This window comes from Lissotriton helveticus, chromosome 4_1, assembly GCF_964261635.1.
Source record: "Lissotriton helveticus chromosome 4_1, aLisHel1.1, whole genome shotgun sequence".
NCBI lineage: Eukaryota > Metazoa > Chordata > Amphibia > Caudata > Salamandridae > Lissotriton > Lissotriton helveticus.
The window spans coordinates 1,115,161,041-1,115,183,780 of NC_136063.1; the positions used below are offsets into that span (position 1 = coordinate 1,115,161,041).

The 22,740-nt window shown below is 43.7% G+C and overlaps 1 protein-coding gene across 8 annotated transcripts in view; it reads left to right on the top strand.

The window, feature by feature from the left end:
* The window catches only part of FHOD3 (formin homology 2 domain containing 3), a 1,303,582-nt gene that overhangs the window by 702,298 nt on the left and 578,544 nt on the right, over positions 1-22,740 (top strand). For all 8 annotated transcript variants that reach the window (XM_078687715.1, XM_078687716.1, XM_078687717.1 and 5 more), the window contains exon 5: positions 4,214-4,319. In XM_078687715.1, coding sequence (XP_078543841.1) covers positions 4,214-4,319 — 106 coding nt within the window. The remainder of the gene's footprint in view (positions 1-4,213; positions 4,320-22,740) is intronic.

Here is a 22,740-nt window from a genome sequence, read left to right on the forward strand (position 1 = left end):
TACAGTAATTTTGTAAATGAGTACCTAAGAGTGGAAAATGTTTTTAGAATATACATTTGAATCTCTACTTATACAGCAAACAGCTAAGGTGAAGGGCAGTTCTGCTTGCGATTACGGCTGTTACAATGTGTTAGCTCCTCTATTCCAAGTTCTGGTCAGACATTGTTATTTTTTTTCTGGACTGTTTCTTTATGATAATTTGGCGCCGGTTTCAGTGTTTTTTATCTCTAAAACCCAGCTTTGCTCTTTCATGAGAAAGTACAGGGAAGTGAAGACATTTCAAAGAAACCACCTGCACACCAATGACCCCACCTGCCTTAGATCTTTAGAATGGCTCCTTCCAACTAAATATGTAAAGGAGAGAAGAGAATTTAAATGCGGTCGGGTTTTATATAGATCTCCATTTCTTTTGGCTGGTGGGAGTGCCTTCCCTCAATGAAAGCCCTTTAGCAGGTGTTGTCAGATGCGGGTGGAGGCACTGTCCGTCCTGAAAAGGATAACGTGTTCCTTTCTGCCATCTCCTAGGAAACCAAGTGGCAATTAGTGATCCCTAGATTCATCTTGCCAAGCAGAGCTATCTTGAATGTGGATATTGTTTCTAAAATAAATTATCATTTAATTATCTACGAAGTGGGTGATGTAACACACAGGCAATTCGCGTGGATACCAGAACAGAAAGTTTGCTTTGAGGTGGGAGGGAGAAGATGTTGCTACTTAACCTGCTCAGTTCTCTGCTCTTCAACTCTTATTTTGCATGTGGTCATTAAATTCAAGAAGAGGACCATTTCACTGGATTTTAATAATAGATTTCATGAACACTAAATTCAATTTCAATTCGATTACACTTGGTCATAAATTGCCAATAGATATCTCATGGGAGACCTACAACATGGCATGGCATTGCAGCTAGGGATGGCTGGAAATATGAAATACTTGATTGACTCAAGTTATATAATTTTTGTAAAATGTGCTATTGAAGATACTGGCCGAGAGACTCTTCCAAGCACAAAATGTCATGTAATCACGGCATAGTTGTTGTGATACATTTTCTACTCAAACCAGTGTCTCATGGAAGAAAGTTACATGAACTACACAAAATCCTATAATCATGAATAATACAAGATTTCGACTGTGTAGTTAAACATTTCAACATACCTAATTTCACCAATTTCTGAATGAAAACTATGAGGAATTGTATAAAACCTCTGTGTAAATAGACTGACGGTTGTGTGGTTCATAAGACAAGAATCTGGTCCAACTCGGCTTGAAGTTCCGCCCATCATGTTTTATTCTCTTGTAGCTGTGTCACTTTCTACACATTTTCAAATACATTTGAGAGCAGTAGCGTAGCTTCTATTCCTTGGGTCTTGAAACAGGCAAGCAGAATGACCCCTTTGCTGTTGTGGTGGTAAAACACGGCTACTATCAGGGTACAATTTGCCCTTCCGAGTTCTGGGCCCTGGTGCCACTACACCTGCTGCACCAATTAAATTTGCGCCGCTGAGGATGCAGATATTCAAATTCCTCTAAGGAATAAACGCAGAGTAAGAGGAAGGCATGTTTCCATGCAGCCAGCTGATTATGCAGGGACTGGTCTATGGACCACTTATGTAATACCTGGATACAAAGTACTATAGGAATAAAAAGAAGTCTGTAAGAAAATGTGGTTTGGTATTTGAAAGTGTAATAGGAAGAAAATATATTTACGTGAGTCTTTTTTTCACTGTAGTTCAGTTCCACATTTGATCCGCAAATGTAGGTCAGGCAGATTCATGCATCCTACCTTCTCTGTGACCGTACACGCAATGTTATTGAGAGAAGCGCATTGCAGTCATGGCCAAGGGGCAGCACTTTACACTATTACAGAACTCTTATATCCTACACAGGCTTAAATGTTACTGACATAGGGGCATATAAACAAAACCTTTATTGCGGTTGCAATTGTTTGCGACCTCAATAAAGGTTTTTAACATGTACAGAAGTCAGATTGCGACTCAGTAACCTGCTATTGGATCGCAATTTGATTTATATATTCAGCACTTTGAGGGGTGTGTTTAGTGCTTCCCTTCCTAATCATAATCTGCAGTGGTATGTATGAAAGTTTTGCGATCGAATTATGGTTTCAAAATATTCATATATTACCGATTCCTCAGAGGAGGTGGTATCCATTCGCAAATGGGAAAGAGGTCCCAATGGGACCCCTTACCCTTTGTGAATGTTAATTCAAATATTTTTTAAGAGCAGGCAGTAGTTTAATAGACTATTGCCTGCTATTAAAAAATGAAACCGTAACACTTCATTTTATTTTTTGAAGCACATTGGGATGCATTTAAAAACAAAAAATTGCTTTATTAATAAGCAATCACATGCATGGTGGTCTGCTGAGCCCACCATCCCTGTGATGGCTGCTATTAAATGGTCACAAATTGCGACCTTCCTCATTAATATTCATGAGGTAGGTTGATTTGGGATCCACTAGGAATCGCTAAATGAATCTCAAAGAGTTTCATACATTAGGGATAATGATTTCCTCATTGCAATTCACAGAAAATCGCAATTTGGAAATTGCTAGCCCAAAAATCTGTCCATAAGGCACCATGTGTCTAGTCATCTGTCTGCTGTACTGACAGTGTAGCAAAAGTTTAGACATTTCCCAGTGGCGTAGTTAAGCCTTTTGCCGCATGCAGCAGTCCCCACCTTTGCTACCCCGTGGCGGCAGGAAAGAGCTGGGTGGGTGGAGGCTGCCACCCCCCACAACTCGTGCCCCCCTCTTGCTGTGCCACTGCCACATCAGTCACCACATCTACCCGAACTTGAACTCACCTTCCTGTGTGGGGGACTTTTTGCTCAGCATTGCATTATGGGAGCCACTTTGGCAGAAAAAAACCAAGTTACAGCTTCTGCCCCCTACTCCCATGATCCCATATGAATTAATTCCTTATGCCACTTTGATTTTTTCCCTCCAGCCACTCCATCCCCTTTCTCGAATAACCCCTGGTCCAACTTGGTTCCTGCATATACACCCCCAAAGTGGGAGTACATATCTAGCAACTGCATTTAGTATTCCCCTATTGTTCTGGATGGTTCCTCACAATGTGACAGGGAAATGTTCTCAACTGGTATGCAACACCTACATGTTTAATATGGCGTAATTCATAGGAAAGATCGACCAGCCACCCTCATTGGATGGTACACATGACACTATTTCATGTGGTGTAACGGACGCTAATATAGATGTTTCAAATGTCAGAGCTTATGGTGGCTTTAATATCAAGAACGTCACTTTCCATTGCCCTGAAGACAGGATGGCAGAACGAAGAGGCCCCCTTTGTTTGAGAGCCAGAGAATATTAATAAATTCTTGAATAAGTAACAGCTTATTATGTCTGGACCCCATAGATTCAGGTGTCCTGTGTGTGAAGGGGGTGGGGCCGCGTGTGCGCATGTAATTAGCGCCCCGGCCGCAGTGAATACTCAGGACAACTTATTTTGGTTCCAGCGTGGTCCCGACTGCTTGAGCCGGGCCACGCCCCTTTATTGATAGCTGGCACGTTACGACACGCGCCAGAGCTAACTTGAAGCCTCCGATGCGGTTAGACTGCACCGCTACCCCGAGTCGGAGGACACTACATTGTGCTCTGGTTCGTTCCTCCAATTATTACTTCAGCAGTACAATTTAAATCCCTTTGTTGCTGCACACATTGCCATGAACTAACATTTCCGTACATTAATATATGCATTTAAATCTGTTTTAAAATATTTAATTTGGTACATGTCCTGACCCCAAATAATTAAGCGTTTCATGCATTAGAACATTTTTCTTCGTTTCTCATGTTGGTTTAGCTCATACACACAGTGCTGACGGAGAAAAAATAGGTTAATTTTCGTTGAGTTACTATCATCATTCAACAGCCACTTTAATGTTAATTGTCCTTTCCTAAGCTGAAGGTCAAATTCTTTTCCTATCCACAGGGAGCACATTTTGTGATGATAAAAATATGTTACAAGTACTGCCTTTGAATTTAATGACTGAACCACGTTTGAATAAATGTCAAGCACCCATGACAGACATATCGCTTCAAAGGTTATGCCTTTTTGCACAAACGATTTACACTGTTTCATGCAGTCGCACAGTAGCAATTGATTTATGTTGCAATCCATTCTGCCCCTTCATTCCCTCCTGAATTGTTTCTTTCTCTGTATCTTCCTGGCAGGATGACAAAGACCTGGTGCACGAGTTCGTCGTTGCTGAAGGCCTGACTTGCTTGATAAAAGTCGGAGCCGAAGCGGACCAGAACTATCAGAACTACATCCTCAGGGGTAAGTAATTGTGAAACGTGAATGTTGGGGGCCTACTGACATTACAGTATTTTAAGGTATCGTTCCAATTAGTCCCTTTAAAACAATTTAGCCAGAAGCAGGAGTTTCCACCGCAATCTCTATTACAGTTCTGTGGTAATTTCCAATGGGAAATTGACAAGTGTATTTTCCACTGTTATTTCCGGAGAAAATTCACCAAATCGTATCTTCAAAGAATTAAAATGATTTTTTAGCCTCCAATTTCAAATTCCTTCACATTTACAGAACATTTTAAAAACTTCAATTGTATGTTTTGCTTCTTTATTTATGCACACTTTATTAATCCGTTAATAATATTTAATTTTCCATGTAGTCGCGGACCTGCTGTGTAGGCTTCATGTTCCTCCCCAGGGGTCCTCAGAGTGCAGGTTAAGTTACTCGTATTTCCCTTCCTTTTTAAAAAAAAATGTAACCCTAGCATTGCCATTCTTTGCTAGAGTGAAGAAAACATTTAGAAAATATTGCCAATTTCTTATGCTATTCAAATATTCATCACATTGTCTTCCTAACCTTGACACTGTGGCAGCCTTAATTCCCTGTCAGCCTGCCACCAAAAATATTGAACAATCTCCCCGTTGCTCCACAATGGATGGAGACCATTTAGAAAAGAAATTTTCTTGCTTGACATCAGTGCAATCTCTTCAAAGTAATAGTGAGGCTAATACAGATTTTAACAATTGTTTCTGGTGTTGCAGTTTGTCGCAAATTTTGATGAGTGTTGATGTTAGTTTTTCTTGTGAATTCATAAATGTAATGTAAGGTATTTCTCTACAGTTGAATGCAATCTCAGCACTGAAATTGTGGAGGCATTCTGGAATTGAAAAATATCAGGACTTTAGAAACAATTGTATTCAGAAGCATTATATCATGGTAGTCCAGCATAGGTCAATGAACGCCAGAGAACTACCACCCTTTATTAGCAGGGCCACTGGAATTATGCGATTGTGCGGCTGCGGAGATTTTCGCATAATTTTAGATTTGACTCATGTGCCACATAATCCATCATCTGCTGTATAATCTGCAGATTTTAACAAAACAAAATTGTTTCTAGCTCAAATGGTTCAAAAGTTAAAAAAAAAGTTACACATGTTGCTGCTCAGTGAGAGACCCTTTGCAAAATTGGACCGGTCACCTTTCTGTTGCATATTGCTATATTTAGGTGTTAAATCGGTACTAATGAGATGCAGCCAATGCTCAGACAGTGTTAATAAGTGTAGAAATGTCAAAATAATGAAACAATACTGTTACAAAATGTGCAACAGTATGCCACATAATTTGCCTTTTCTTGCTGCATAATTTACTCAAGCCTGCCGCCTAATTTGTTCTCCTCCTGCCACATAATTCCAGTGGCCCTGTTTATAAGATAAATGCAAAAACAACAGTTGATGGACAGAATGCAGAACAATGTCATACAGTACAGAGATCTGGGCCTAAAATCATTTTTTTTTCGCTCACCATGTCATTCCAGTTTGAACCCAGCCATATGCAAGTCAGTCTTGACCCTGCGCCCCATGGGAACAGTCCAGCCCGAACTGCCAAGGCAGGTCCTCCTTAGACTGGAAACAAGCATCCTAGGACCAGTTTCGGGCTTTCAGCCCTCATCATCCAGGATAGCTTGATTCCAGTGGCATGGAGAGCACGGGACTCACGTCTGAGCATACCCGTCCCACTCAGGGTGACAAATGCAAAAACAACAGTTGATGGACAGAATGCAGGACAATGTCATACATTCACCCCAGAAAAGAAATGTTTTCCCTTGATCCTAATATTCTAGGTGCCCTAATCACCAGTATGAGAAATAAAGTGTTATATTAAATGCTTTGTCTTGATTTTTATTAAAAAAAGGGACATTTTTTGTTCACAATCCATTATACAAAATTTTAAATCAAATGAAAACATACAAATAATACACAATAAAATCAATCCTTTCTAGATATTAAAACAACATGTATCACATATACTTCACAAAAAAGTGATAAGACAGTTTGTAATTATGACCAGCATGATCGAGACAGACAAATGTAAGACCCCACTCATGTCAGTTACAGTTGCACATTCAATTAGATTCAAAGACACCCAGTTAATACATTGACCAAATCAATATTCTGCCTGTTCGTGTCAGTCCTTAAATTGTGCTTTGTTAATAGCGTCAACGCGTTTCAATGGCTCCTGTATTTTCACACCATCTTTATCAAGACACAATAATTTTCTGTCTCAGTAGTTAAGTTAGTTGCTTTTCTTTTGCCCCTAAATGAAACAAATATTTATAATCAATAATCTGAACTATATACATTTCCTTTCTCAAAAACAACTTCACATCATCACAGCATCCTCTATATCTCACTGTTCATGACCGCTTTTCAATATCAACCTTCTCTTTGGAGCATGATAAGTTATTGTTCTACTGGGGTAAAAGACGATCCCTCACAATCCCCATCATCCCTTCACGGGGTTCCAATTTACCCTTTGCCTGGGGTGGAACATATCCTCTCATTGATGGACATTCCTTACTGTATATATATTTCTGGACTCCTAATACAACCACTGGAAAATACTTGTAAGAACTTAAAAAATGGCAAGAGAAAAGCAGAGCACCCTGAGAGGGGAGGTAGCAAAAGGTAACAACAGATGTGGGAGATGTTCCATTTGCCCACAATGTTTGGAAGGTAAGAGCGTGATCTTTGCAGAAAAAAATCTAACAGCGTCAACTTTAAACAACTCCCGCAGAAAGAATATGGTATATCTCCTGATCTGCCCATGTGGAAAGGGGTACGTGAGGGAGACGAGCAGAGAGCTCCGCATCCGTCTCTTAGAGCACAGATCAGCGATTAAAACAAATAAGGAAAATGCCCCCCTCACAGATCACTTCAGAGAAAAGAACCAAGATTGTAAAGACTTCAAATGGTTCATTCTCGAGAAGATCACGATAAGTAGGAGAGGGGGAGATTTGGACCAAAAGAGAAAGAAAAGGGAACAAGGGTTTATGTGCCATTTAAACACAGTGGAGGAAAGCTTAAATTCTAGAGCGGACTGGATGAAGATCATACAAACTTAGGAAGTCCAGTAGTAGAACCTAGTCAATGTAACACCCCATGGATAATATGTGGAACAGGGAGGTAATAAGAATATATAATACTTTTAATAAACAAAAATATTAAATCTATGTCCTGAATACCAGAGTCCAGATCACCTTAGTATGGAGCAAGCATAGAGGTTAGAAGTCCTTCTTCATGGGGGTTTTAAGAAATGAGTAGCCATGAGAGTATAGGTCATGGGAATAGAGTTAGTAGTAGAGCCTAATGCATGAGAGTAGAACATATCCACATGAGCTTTAGCCTTTCAGAAACACACACAGGAGAGAGTATAACATATAAACCAACTAAATGTTATTTTAAATACACTAAGGTAGTTGAGACAAATGAGGAGACTTAAAAAATCCCCAAGAGAATTATTGGATAATAACTCCAGTTTTAAGGAGGATGTGAGCACCCATGCATGGAAAAGATAACAGTTGAGTGAAGACTTAGGAAGCAACCATAATAATAGCAAATAATCCCGTTTAAGTTCTATAAGAAAATCAGACTTAGACTAGCAAGGATAGAGATCGAGTGCCGGTTCGCTTCTTGAGGGACCTGGAGTGCATGTTCGAAATGCAATTGAACAATTGATAATGTAGACTGTACCACTTTAGCGGGAACAATAAAGTTAGATAAGAGATAAGGAAAAACAAGACGATATAACCCATGTGACTTTTCAGACCAATCACGGAATAGAATATATAGGAAGGAAAAAGAAAGAATCACGTGATAATAAGAGCCAATCAGGGGGCTCATAACAAGGTTTAAATATAACTTATCAAACGAGTGCCGGCTGAAATCTTTTGAAACCCGACACTCGGATGAGCGTACAAGGATATCCTGCTAGAAATAAGGTATGGGACCGATGCTAAACATTAGATTAAAAGCGTTTAAGGGGGAGGTGCAATAAAGTATAGATTTATGGGCAACCCTCAATAGCTCTATGTCCTTGTCATTTGCAGCCAACAAGCTCAGACAAGAAAATTGACCATATGCCAGGCAGCAGAGTGGTTTCCACGTTCAGAACCCACTAAATTAAACACGTGGGTAACGACTTTAAGGTAAGGCGTATCACGCAGTCTAAGTGTATTGGGGGTATATGGAGTATCAGTCCAGTTCTAGGGAAACCGGAACGTGGTTTTGTACTCTCTCTATGTTTTTGGTTTCCATTAAGAACGGCACGCAGGACTAAACGTATCCGTCATCGTAACAACTTAATAATACAGGCAGCCGGATCCATAAATTGATACATGTGGGAGGCGAGCACACATGAGAAAAAGTTAAACTGAGCAGGCCTGAAAGGACAATAGCATTTTAAGTTTCTTCTAGACCCTTATGTACAGAAACTAGCTACAAAGGAACTAAAGCAGCCTTGCCGACAGAGTTGCCGATAGAAGCGCAGACTCATTAAATAATCCATATTAAGAAGGCGCCTTGAAAAATATATAAACATGAGGTGAGGTAATGTAATTGGAATCTACAGGGGATACAATCCTGCAGTTATTTACTGAATCCGAACTGAGGGTTTATAATTACAAGAATGCAACTGTAGAGCTCTAATATACAAAGAGGCTTGTTGTAATAATGTCCCTTTCTGCTGAAAGGATAGCATAAGGCACACAAGAGAGAAATGGATTGCATTAGGAGTCCAGAAACATATATACAGTAAGGAATGTGCATCTATGAGAGGATGTGTTCCACCCCAGGCAAAGGGTAAATTGGAACCCTGTGAAGGGATGATGGGGATTGTGAGAAACCGTCTTTTACCCCAGTAGAACAATAACTTATCATGCTCCAAAGAGAAGTTTGAAATTGAAAAGCGGTCATGAACAGTGAGATATAGAGGAAGCTGTGATGATGTGAAGTTGTTTTTGAGAAAGGAAATGTATATAGTCCAGATTATTGATTATAAATATTTCATTTAGGGGCAAAAGAAAAGCAACTAACTTAACTACTGAGACAGAAAATTATTGTGTCTTGATAAAGATGGTGTGAAAATACAGGAGCCATCGAAACGCGTTGACGCTATTAACAAAGCACAATTTAAGGACTGACTTGAACGGGCAGAATATTGATTTGGTCAATGTATTAACTGGGTGTCTTTGAGTCTAATTGAATGTGCAACTGTAACTGACAAGAGTGGGGTCTTACATTTGTCTTTCGCGATTATGCTGGTCATAATTACAACCTGTCTTATCACTTTTTTTGTGAAGTATATGTGATACATGTTGTTATAATATCTAGAAAGGATTGATTTTATTGTGTATTATTTGTATGTTTTTATTTGATTTTGAATTTTGTATAATGGATTGTGAACAAAAAATGTCCCTTTTTTAATAAAAATCAAGACAGAGCATTTAATATAACACTTTATTTCTCATACTGGTGATTAGTGCACTTAGAATATTAGGATCAAGGGAAAATATTTATTTTCTGGTTTGGTTATAAGTACCTTATTTCCCTTGATAGCTCCAAGGGGTCCTTCTCTTACATTTTTCCCCATACATTCACCCCAGTACAGAGATATGGGCCTAAATCCATCGTTTTTTTGCTCACCATGTCATTCCAGTTTGAACCCAGCCATATGCAAATCAGTCTTGACCCTGTGCCCCATGGGAACTGTCCAGCCAGAACTGCCAAGGCAGGTCCTCCTTGGACTGGTCCCTTGCTCATCTGCCACTGGATTCAAGATAGCCTGGCTGATGAGGGTTATGAATCCGAAACCGGTCCCAGGATGCTTGTTTCTGATCCAGGGAAGACATGGCTTGGCAGTTCGGGCTGGACTTTTCAATGAGGCACAGGGTCAGACTGATTTGCATATGGCCATGTCTGAACTGGGGTGGTGGAGTGAGCTAAAGGATGATAATGGATTAAACCCAGATCATTTGACTGGGGGTGAGTGTTTGATTTGCTCAAGCGCTCTGTCCATCATCCCCTTTGGTATTGCTTTGTTCGCCCTAAGTTGGCAGGGTATGCCCAGACGTGGGTCCCTTGCTCACTCTGCCACTGGATTCAAGATAGCCTGGCTGATGAGGGTTATGAACCCGAAACCAGTCCCAGGATGCATTTTTCCGGTCCAGGGAAGACATGGCTTGGCAGTTTGGGCTGGACTGTTCCCATGAGGCACAGGGTCAGACTGATTTGCATATGGCCATGTCTGATCTGGGGTGGTGGAGTGAGCTAAAGAATGATGATGGATTAAACCCAGATCATTTGACTGGGGGTGAGTGTTTGATTTGCTCAAGCGCTCCGTCCATCATCCCCTTTGGTATCGCTTTGTTCGCCCTAAGTTGGCAGGGTATGCCCAGACGTGGGTCCCTTGCTCACTCTGCCACTGGATTCAAGATAGCCTGGCTGATGAGGGTTATGAACCCGAAACCAGTCCCAGGATGTTTGTTTCCGGTCCAGGGAAGACATGGCTTGGCAGTTCGGGCTGGACTGTTCCCATGAGGCACAGGGTCAGACTGATTTGCATATGGCAATGTCTGAACTGGGGTGGTGGAGTGAGCTAAAGAATGATGATGGATTAAACCAAGATCATTTGACTGGGGGTGAGTGTTTGATTTGCTCAAGCACTCCGTCCATCATCCCCTTTGGTATCGCTCTGTTTATAAGATAGCCACTGACTATGTCAATGTTTTAGGTTTAGAGCAATGGTTTGTAAATTTGTCGCAAGTGGGGTGTGGCGGCGTATCAGGAATAGAGATGAGACTAGTTCGTTTTAGAGATGGTGTATTTTTGCCAACACTCTCCTCTGTCTACTTGTCGGTCTCTCTTTAACGAAAATTGCAGGATTCGTCTTGATTCTGTGCAGAGTGTCCACCATGAATGGTTTATCGGTTTCTGGGGTACTTGCTCAGGTGGCTCGAGTGTCTGGTACTCCCTCGGAACAGCCGCAACCCAGAAATAAACAAAACAACAAAAGAAACTATTAGGACAGCCGTCCACGCTCTGGGTATTACAGCAGGGACCGGGTGTGAGGAAACCAAGTGCTCAATGTGTAACCACACTAGAACGGCAACGGGCGGTGCTCTAGTGCTCGTGAACAGGGGAGAGGGTTATCTGTACACGGAGTATTTACAACGCAATTTAGACAATTCCTGAAGGTATCGGGACTTTCAAACGTTAGGGCAGTCTCATCTCCCAACCCAGCCCGCTACCTTGCCCCGTACCTGTTCTAGCCACACTCCTCCCTTGGGAACGTGGCGGGGTGGCTCGTGGTACCGTTGGCCTCCTGGCTTCACTGCTACGATCTCGGGACCCGACCTCCGCTCCTTCTCGTCGGTTTCGCCCTCGACAGCCTGGTTTCTCGTACTTGTTCTCCTCTCCCAACCTTCCTCCTCGTGGGCAACGCTGTCCATCTTCTTCCGGGGATCTCCTTCCTTTGACGGCCTAGGAGTGTTGAGCAGAACTTTGACCAACCACGGGGGATAGTTCGAGGAGAATGAGGACATAGGGGTTTCTGGTATCGGTGAAATGCCGCAGAGAGATGGAGCAGCATGAAGAGAGAGTGATGTTTTTTGGCAATGAGAATTGCATCATTAAGCACATGGTTGTACGGTTATTTGGTGAAATGTTCTGTTGGTGAGTTTGGTGTTGGTCTGATACCATGCTCTGTGGTTTTGAACAGAGTGGGCATATTTTATGGGGTTGACGTGGTAGGTTGCTGTGGCCTCTGCGATGGGGATTCTGTGAAATGTGTGTTATATTTATGCAAGTAAAGGAGTTATATTTTGCCTGTTTTTAGGTCGAGCAGACGTACTCTCAATGCGTGAGCATTGAGGTGTCTGCTTCAGACCTATTGCGACCCGTATTTAGTTTTGAGGACACCAATCTGACACGAGCTTTTCTTTTCCAGTTTTGACCGCGTGAGCGCGCCTGAGCCGCGCATGCGCAGAGTAACTTGCTCACACACAGGCAGCCCCCACCCCTCCCACCCCACCCCGGGACACATGCACACGCAGGCAGGAAGGCCCACACACACACAGACACGCGCGCGCGCGCACCCCCCCGCCGCACCCACACACACACGCACGCACGCACATACATACAAAGACACCACCCCCCCCCGCCGCATACATAAAAGGGCCCCCGGCCACCGCATACATGAGGCCTCACGCCCCTCCTCTCTATTCGGGACTCACCGGGTCGGCTGGCGCTCGGCGGCGGGCTGGTCTCGCCTTCTCCAGCGGGGGCTCCATCTTCTGCACGGGGCGCCATGGCTGGCACGGCATCTCCGGTCACAACAGGCAAAGCTTCCGCAAGGCAGTGGGAGTGGACACACCTCTTCCCGGCCCCGCCCACAACCAGGCGGCGGGCCGGACAGCTGCTTCCGGTGTTTTCCTCCGGGCTGCGGCGGTGATTGTTCTCTCGTCTCCTCCTGTAATGCACCGTTCGCTCCTCTTGTATTTTGTTTGCTCACGATGATCACTTTTGCCTCATGTAATGTAACATTTGCTTTTGTAATTTGTTCACTTGTAATGTTCGTGTGTAATGTTTCTCATGATGTATCATTTCTGTTCCTATTGTGAAGCGCTCTGACGTAAAGTCCGCGCTATATAAAAACGCATAAATAAATAAATAAAGTGCTTGTTAATATTTACGATCGAGTCTCCAGTCACGCGCTGCCTTGATTGCCTACCCTAGCTGATTGTCGGCAGGTGTGATTGACAGCTGATTGGCCTCACCTGAGTTTACCCGCGCACGGACGGCTGTAGGGTCTGTCGCACACTGCCTGCCTCGCGGAGTGAGTGTCTCCACTGAAGGGAGGTAGTGTCCCTGGCAGGATGGGTGGGTGTAGAGCACTGGTGGTGCTGTCGTTATTCTATGGTTTAGTGTCTCGTATGGGGGCTCTCGGGACCCTCGATGAGTTGGAGCTTGATGGGGGCCCCTACGTGTTGGATTGTGGTCTCCAGAGCCTGCAGTTTGTTTTTTATTTCCCACCGTTATTCTACTGCTGGGCGTTAATTAAACCCCCCTCTCTCCTCGGACTTCTGCATATGTTTTTAGCTAATGGACGAAAATCTCCCACTTTTGCTCTCTGGCCCTGTGATCCGTCTTGATGCTTGCTCGTGGAGTATGGGTACTACCGAAAAATCGATTGTTCACCTGAGCACCTACCTGCTTCTAGTCCCTCTGGCAAAGTTTTCGAAGTACAGACAACACTTTTAAAATACCTGGCACCGTCGTATCTGGATAGAAAGTTGGGCCAATATATGCCATGCCGAGGGTTGTGCGTTCTCCAAGTTATAACTCAGTAAGTTAAATTCTCACTCCTGACATCTGCAGCACGCGATTCTGTAGCACAAGGCCCGTTAAATTGTATGTTATTTCTTTTCTTTATTTCTTTAATGAGCGCGGCGCCCGCTAAGGACACAGCGCTCACTTTTTTATTTATTTATCTTTTCGCGTCATCCACTTCAGGAACACCGCGCTCTGTTTTTTTTTTTTTTTTTACTTTAACACTGAGCGCAGCGCCTGCATAGAGGACACCATGCTCAGTGTTAAAGTTACACAACGCTCACTTTTTTATTTATTCGTCTTTTTGCGGCGTCCACTTCAGGGACAAGGCGCTCTGTTTGGTTTTTTTTTTTTTACTTTAACACTAAGCGCAGCGCCTAAATTAAGGACACCGGGCTCTCTGTTAAAGTTGGGGAAAAAATGAGCGCGGTGTCCTTTAAGTGGCGCAGCGCTCTGTTTTAAACTGAAGCATGTCAAGGCAGCGCCCGCATAAAGGACACCGCGCTTTTAAGTCAGGCAGAGTATGGCACCTACATTTTAAACAACACAGACTTTTACACAAACAAAACCAAGCAAATAAGCTAATATAGTTCATATTCCACACCTTCCCCACCATTTGGTAATGTTCCCTTCGCCTTTTGAGTCTAAAGCGGCTTGCACCATTCTGATCTCTGGACAGCCTGACCTCCCTGTGAGCAGTGCTGCTCTATGTCCTCGCCATGGCTTTTGCTGCAGAATCTTTCAACTTGGTCAGAATCTGGCAATGGCTGCGCTCTGCTCAATTGGCATAAAGATATAGCATGTAAAGCAAAATGCTGCCATTTCCACTTTTGCTTCCCATCCCCGCACGCCCACCCCAGCCAGCAATGAGTGAAAGACACTTTACGATTCACTCTCTCAGACTGCACCCCTAGCAGGAACCCAAGTTTAGGAGCCTCTCTTACGCAAAAGCGAAGTTAGTGTCTGCACCTGATAAGTAAAGAAACAAGCATTTGCAATGCAATAGGTCTCGCAAATTTTTCGTGAGTTTGAGCTATCGACATTGCAAATAACAATGCCTTTTGTTTTTGTTTTTGTTTTAAAAGCATAAATAAAAGGCATTGTCATTTACAATGCCAATAGCTTAAACTTGCGTAAATGCGAGACCTATTGCATTGCAAATGCTTGTTAATTATTGGGTCTCTTTACATCTATTACCTATGAGAACAGCTTCCTCTCGTTATCTGCCCTTTGAATGTTGTGTTTCTGAACTATTGCCCCTTTCTGTGCTTTCTGGAATAATTTACAATCCACCGGTCGCTCTAAGTATTTTTTTTTTAGGCTGGCGTGAAACGGCGTGTACACCAGTGGTTCTCTTTACTTTATTTTTGGAAGCTGTTGGCAAGGTAATTTACAACAGGTTACGCTTTTGGCTGCACCGAATGTCATATTGTAAACACCATATAAACGTCTTCAAGGGAAGTTCACGCTAAGGCATTTCTTTAAAACAACGTGTAAACTTACTATAATTCTAAAGGAGGTGGGAGAGCTGAATGTTCGCGCTTTCTTTGATGTCTGTAATAAATGTGCTTCGAAACAGAATGTATTTTAAGATGTGGGCTTAATGGTTAATGGCGTTTTAAATCGTGTTTTAACATGAAATGTAGAGCTGTCTGTCTCCTTTGCAGATCTTTTGATTCCACAGAAACCTGCTCTAATAGCTGAAACAAATGTCAGGAATCCATTAGTTATCAGCCCTGTGGCGTTCTATTGCAACACCCGCGCGTTTGCTTTGTACATGTATTAAAACATGTGTACACAACGTGGAACGCATCGCTGATTCAACCTGAACAAGCATTGGCAAAGCCAATAGGTCTGGTCTGGTGTTGGCAATCAGCCATTTGGATTTGTCAGTGTTTGTTTTGTCCTGGTTTTTGCAAAGCTTTACTGTTGTGGAAGCTGCTCCGCCCTCATCCATCAAAAAGAATTATATACTGACTAAAAGCAAAAATGTTTTCCGTCTCAAAAGGCACACATTGCCAGAGTAATTCCTGGGATGTAAGGGGATTACTTTGTGTGTGGATGAGCTCCTTGTGAAAGGGCAGAATGCTGCCACTCACAGTGAAGTGAGTCAGTGGCTGAAGCTGACAGAAGAAAAGTGTGAATAGCACAATAATAGAGCAATGGGTGAAGGGGAGTGAGAGACTGAAAACTCCTATAAGGATATTATACATGTACTTTTAGTTAAATCAAAAGGCTGTGGCTAATGCCGAACTGAAAAATGAATCACAGGAACTTTGTGTAAGAGTCTAGAGTCCATGCTAGTACAGAGAAGTGCTTTGCCTACGTCTGGGTTCATTGGTAGGATCTCCTCTGAGTATGATGTAGGCAGTGCTCCTTCTATTAGGGTTCCATGTATGGCAGTTATTTGGGGCCTAGATCTTGCGCTTCATAACATTGCGGCTCCTTGTGGGGTTTCCTTAGAACATTTTGTCCGAGACTCAGTGTTCGAAGAGCAAACTTGATTTGACTTTATCCATAAGGCTTCAGTAGTCAATCAAAAATGTGGCAACCAGCATCAGTTGGTGACGAGGTAAAGCCCATGCAGCGAAACAGGGCTGGGAGGGAGAGGATTGAATGAAGTCAAAGCATCCAAGAACAAATACAAAGAGGAAACCATATCACCCTACCAGTGCCAAGAAACATCTGACCGCTCCTAGACCATTGCTAGCGAATAGATGCACTCAACTGATCAAGCAGCAGTTGGTGGTTGCAGTAAGAAGAAACAACTTAGCAGTGTGAGCTGCAGCTGCTTTTGAGAGAGGAGTCACCGCATGAGAGCTGCAGCACTGCTGCTCTGCCAAATCTATGTTTTTTTCACCACTTTAGCTGTTTTTCCGCCACCTCAGCTGTTTGTAGTTAGGTTGGTGATGGTTTATGTTGTGTTACCAGGAATATGTCTCTTTACTATGAATGTGCTTTTCACGCATTCCATTACAACGCCATCGTTACAACGACCGCGTTGTTTTAATGCGAACCATTACATCGCAAGTCTTTACAATGACTTGCTGTAGGGGGCGCGCTGGATTTAGGAATAGTATTATTTATTATTCCTACTCCAGTTTGAGCAACAGCAGGGAAGGTGTTGGATTGTAAATCCAACACCAGCGCATCCCCTACAACAAGTCGTTGAAATGACTTGCGATGTAACGGTTTACGCTGAAAGAATGCGGTCGTTGTAATGACCGCATTGTAATGGAATGCATTATAGTGCATCCGTAGTAAACAATGTCTCCCATTACCAGCAGTAGCACTATGCACAGACACACACACTGTACACTGATAGCAGCAAAGGGGCATAGCTTCATCCGGAACGATTTGTGCAACACACCCTCTCTGATAAAGGGACGCCATTTTGCTTTATTAGGTAATGCATTGACATTTGTTTTTATATTGCAAGACAGTCACGCAACATATAACAAAGTGCTTTATATTATTTTAGGAGCAGACCAGTCATAGGGATACGTGATGGCGTAATTTATTTTAAAAGATGTGCAGAGGCCCAAAGTGTTTCCTTGCGGCCTGGCCGCTGCCAGTGCCAAGGAACGCCAGGGTTGTCAAATACAAAAGCAACCTCATACCTCTTTCTTCCACCTGCCTACCCTTCCTGGCTCTTTATCTTATTCCTCCTTTCTCCCTTTGTCATTAGTTTCCTTTCTTTCTCTTCCTTCTTCTTTCTCCCTTTCTGACTTTTGCTGTGGATGAAATGTCTGACGATGAAAAATAATCCCCGTTCCCCGAAAGCGAGTGCTGGCCCGCTACCTACTGTTATACTCAACAAGAACCACCCTAAACGCACACAGGGCGAGGGTAATTATTATACATTCATCACAAATGTCACGTGGGACTCACTTATGTAGAGCTCTATGAATAAAAAATCTCTAAGCCCTGTATCCTTTATGATTGAATTCTGTTCCAAAAATCAGTTGCAATAATAAATTACTGTAGGATGTCTGCCATTGAGAACACTCCCAAAAGCTTCTGGACTCCCAAATGAATGACACTATATATGTATTAATTGCAATATTCAACATGTATTAACATACAGTATATTCAAGTGTGGAAAAGTGAATAAAATAGTGCAGGCGACGCAGCGCTTACATTTAGGTACAAGAATACAAACAGGACATATAACAATGTACAATTCCCAATGATATTGTTATGTCACTCACAATTCTTGAAGGAAAGCCTGTCGTTGTTTCGACCCTTGTAAGGTCTCCTCAGGACATTGTCTTCTACCTTTTATACCTTCAACTTCTGTGTTATCTACTGTGAATTGATAACCAATCCAATCATATCCCGGGTCCAACAGATCTCCACATAAACAGCCAGAAAGCATTGCATTCCCATATATGAGCTGCCTCAATCCAAAACGTCACAAATGTATACGTCAGTCCCAGACTGAATGATCCCTGTTTGTGGATCCAGTGGGCACGGGGCAAAGATACTCCGTCTATGCCGACAAGGCTCGTTTTCGAAATTGCAAGCCGTAAGGACCCACTACCTAAAGCCACTGGCACACATTGAGCACTGGATCATGCTTGTGAATGCCAATAAGGAACATGCACATGACATCCCATGAAGCATACATGTTTCACATAGATCTTCTGCAGAGAGGAGCTAAATGGCTTGTAATATGAAGTTGATTTCAGTACTGAAGAGTGTGTTTATCATCCAGTACCAGGAGTTCAAGCAATGGCAACAACCAGTTAGGACCAACATCTCTCTCTGACAACAAGAAAACAGACAGAAACATTGGCCCATTGGAGCATTGAGGTGAATTTAACTGATTTACTTCTGAGATTTTTCATAGGGCAAAGATGGCACGGATGATACATTAAAAAGAAGCAATAAGGAATGAATAAACAGGAGACAATAACTTCTGGTGGACTGAGGTGAATTAAAAAAGTATTTCAGGGTTCCCGCATGAAAGGGGCCGCAGTCATGACACCGGGCTGTCAGCATGTGTTTTTAACGATCCAGGTGTGCACCATTGACCTTCTCCAAGCTCTGATGGAAAGGAGGCATGAGTAATTTGTTGGAAATGTCACATACTGCCACAGGTGGGAAGACTTATCCAAACATGATTTCAGCCAACAGGCGTTTTATTTTTTTCCCCATTCCTAATACAAGCAACGATACAGGCACTTTCCTACTGAGAAGCTAGGCGACCATTTCTAACAAATCTGGCGAATCTCATATATTATTCAGTTTAGCAACTCTTAGGAGTCCACTTTGTGTTTTGTACATGGAACGTGCTTTCTTCTTCACCTCCTCTTCATCAGTGATGAGTGTGCTTCTGGCATGCTGCTGGCTGGAAGCAAATGAGTCTCTTTGGTTTCCCTTTCACTTCTTGTAAACTCTGTTGATGCCCCAGGCCTTCTCATGCTTGACTGCCCAATACTGCACCCTCTATAGGTTCTAACCTTCTCTTCTTCCCAAAGTGAGTATTGCCTCCCTGTGGGAGGGTGGGTCGGATAAACAGACGCAGAGGCTGAATGTACTTTACAAAAGGACGTGTTTTATTGTCAGGAGGTAAGGACTTTGGTTTTGCTACCGGTGTTTGGACTCCCTCTTCTCCCTGGTCTGTCTTCTTGGCCTTGGGTGGGGGCTTGATGATGCTTGATCCGTTTCTTCCATCTTGTTGGTAGGGCTTCACGGTACTTGATTAGGCTTTTCCGTCTGGTTGGCTTCACCCCAGAGGCAGAGAAGGATGCCGTCAGTTAACGTGTGACTATGGGGTGGAGATTCAAATGCTACCATCACCTACACAAAAAAGGTGTTGTTTAGTCGCTCCAAGGTGCACAAAGTACACACCACAGGCGGGAGGAAAACCGGACTAAGGAAGGTACGGTTATTCACAACGAAATGTCTTCCTACCCATGCGTTGATGATGAAAATTAAGGGAGGGTTGTGAGGAAAGAGGAGTGTTCAGGGTTGTGCTGTTTTATCAAACTTATAACATGCCACAAGTGCTAGCGTAATTCCCAGTCTTCTAGCCCGTGCCCGCTGTCTCTACCCTCCTCCCACCACCCACATACCCACCCCCACCTTCCCTGGAGCTACCGTAAGTCACCAGCTCCGCTCCAACTCTCCTGAGTTTCGGCCGCTCTCTAGCCTCCTCCGGTGGACACCACCACTCCTCGCTCCAACGCTCGTCTGTCTCCTCCTCTAGTGCTCCGCTCCGGTCTCCGTCTTCACTCTTCGAACTCTCCGTGCTCTGCTCTGTAGACACCTCTGCTCCTTCGCTGGCGATGACACTCCTTCCTGGTCTCGGTCCTTTTTCAGTGGTTGAGAACCACTGCTTCCGGGGTCAGCTCCTCCTACTTCTGTCTCCTCGCCTCGCTGTAGGGAAATACGACAGGTGGGTGTGGCTATCCTCCTGGACGTGGCTTCCAGAAACCCGACCCTCGGAGTCTGATCCCTGTTCGAGGAAGAGTTTGGTCGATGTCGTTCTCCGATAGACGGTAAGAACGGCGTCCCCGTGTCTGCTGCCTCACTCTCAACTTAAACCCTATCCTCCAGGCAGAGTTAATTTATGTACCTGCCTCCAGCACGGATCGGACTTCAGACGATACTAATTTAATTTAGGTATGTGTTTTTGCTTCCCTTGTAGGTCCTCGTCAGGTGTTTTTGCTACTTTAATCTGCATGTCAGTGTATTTTGTAATCCCCTTTTTGTAAACCACTTTACAGTGTGCTCTAGTCAAATGCCTCCCTCCCGCGTACCCAGGTCAGTGGTTAATTTGTAAATAAATTGTCATGTCAGGAGGCAGCTTGCACCTGCCCATTTCTCCTGTTAGCGCTGTCTAAAATAGAACCAACTACTAACCATCAAAGAAGGGAGAGCATTTGGCATAATGGTCAGAGCTACCGACTACGAATCTGGGGAACCATTTTCGAGTCTCAGCGTTGGCTCAACATCCTGTGATTCTGGGAAAATCACTTGATCTCTCCATAAATGAATGTGCCCTTAGCTGGTGCTCATGAAAAGCCTTGGTGTTGATGATGACCTGCTGGTACTGAGCACCAGAAACCACCTGCTCAAATTAAGCACTGACCCAGGTTTGTAGAGGTGTGCGTGATACGGGATTACAGTAGGGAATATTGTATCCCGAAAAGCGATGGGACAGCACATCGTTACACTACTATTGAGGGACAAAATATTGAAAGGCAAGTGCAAAAAGAAAGGTAGGGATTTACTATTCCTAACTCCACATCTGCATACCTTGAAGATAGCTATCACCATGGTATGTATATATGGAATTAGGTATAGAAAATACATAGAAACGTACCTTTCGATATTTTGTCCCTTGATATTGTTGTAACAATATTTTGTACTGTCGATATTTGGGACTAAATATTTCCAGTCTACCCCTTGTATGGCCTGGCAGAGTGGGAAGGTTGTGGAAGTAAATATAGTCACAAAATGTGAGGGAGTGAATACGAGAAGACTCGTAAGGAAGCAAGGTCAATAACCGGCAAGAAGACAAATATGCAAGCATCAAGGAGCTTTTAGATGTGAGCAGATCCACACCTACATTACACAATAGTCAGGCTGATCCATGCCCACAGACCACAGCAGCCAGGCTGATTCATACCCACAGACCATAACAGCAAGGCTGATCCACACCCATAGACCACAGCAGCCCGGGTAATCCATACATACCCACAGACCACAGCTGCCAGGCTGGCCCATACCCACAGACCACCACAGTCTGGCTGAGCCATACCCACAGACCACAGCAGTCAGGCTGATCCATGCCCGCATATCACAGCAGCAAGGCTAATCCTTACCCACAGGCCACAGCAGCCAGGCTGATCCATACCCCCAGACCTGAGCAGCCAGGCTGATCCATGCCCACAGACCTCAGCAGTCAGACTGATCCATACCCGCAGGCCACAGCAGTCAGGCTGATCCATACCCACACTACGCAATGAACAGGGGTTCTGCCCAAATTACCCTCCCATACCTGGGCAAGGAGCATCACATAGATGAAGAAGTAGAACAAAAGGTACTAAGGGACGAATTAAGCAAACGCTACTTCAAAACAGGAGACCATTTATTAGCCTGTTTTTTACAATCTTTTTATCAACAATGAATGATATGATTTTTAACGAAAAAAGGGAGGTGACCAGACTATATACAGTAATTGAAACTAGTAATTACAATATATACAAAATATACAACTATGTACCCTAAACAAAAAGAAAAACAGGGGGGTTAAAGAAAACACAATTAGTTATCTGTCGACGCAGTCGCGGTCGCGTTTCCGCCAGTAGTATCTTGTGGCTTCATCAGGACAAGGGTACTGGGAAATGAAGTAAAAGTGGCCCCCCCCGGGTGGAATGCGGGGGCACCACCCTGCGGGATACAACAGACCTCTTCCTGTGGGCCAATCAGTTCAAGCTCTCCTTCACAATTATCAAATGTCGGTGACGGGGGGTAGAGTATTTCAAAGGTGTGTATTGAAACGCACACCTGGGTTTTTCATACACCCTCAATATGGTCAACGGGACTACCTCTGTGGCCACAAATCCCCAGCTCACACGAAATCTAGAAGGGCATTCAGCGTTCGTTAGAACGGTCCGCTTTCCGGGAGTCAGGAAACAATCCATACCCACAGGCCACAGCAGCCAGGCTGGTCCATACCCACAAACCACAACAGCCAGGCTGATCCACACCCATAGACCACAACAGCAAGGCTGATCCACACCCATAGATCACAGCAGCCAGGATACTCCATACCCACAGACCACAGCAGCCAGCATGGTCCATACCCACAGACCACAGCAGTCAGGCTGATCCATACCCACAGACCACAGCAACCAGGCTGATCCATGTCCACAGACCACAGCAACCAGACTGATCCTTACCCACAAGCCACAGCAGCCAGGCTGATCCATACCCACAGACCACAGCAGCCAGGCTAGTCCATACCCACAGACCCCAACAGCAAGGCTGATCCACACCCATAGACCACAGCAGCCAGGATGATCCATACCCACATACCACAGCAGCCATGC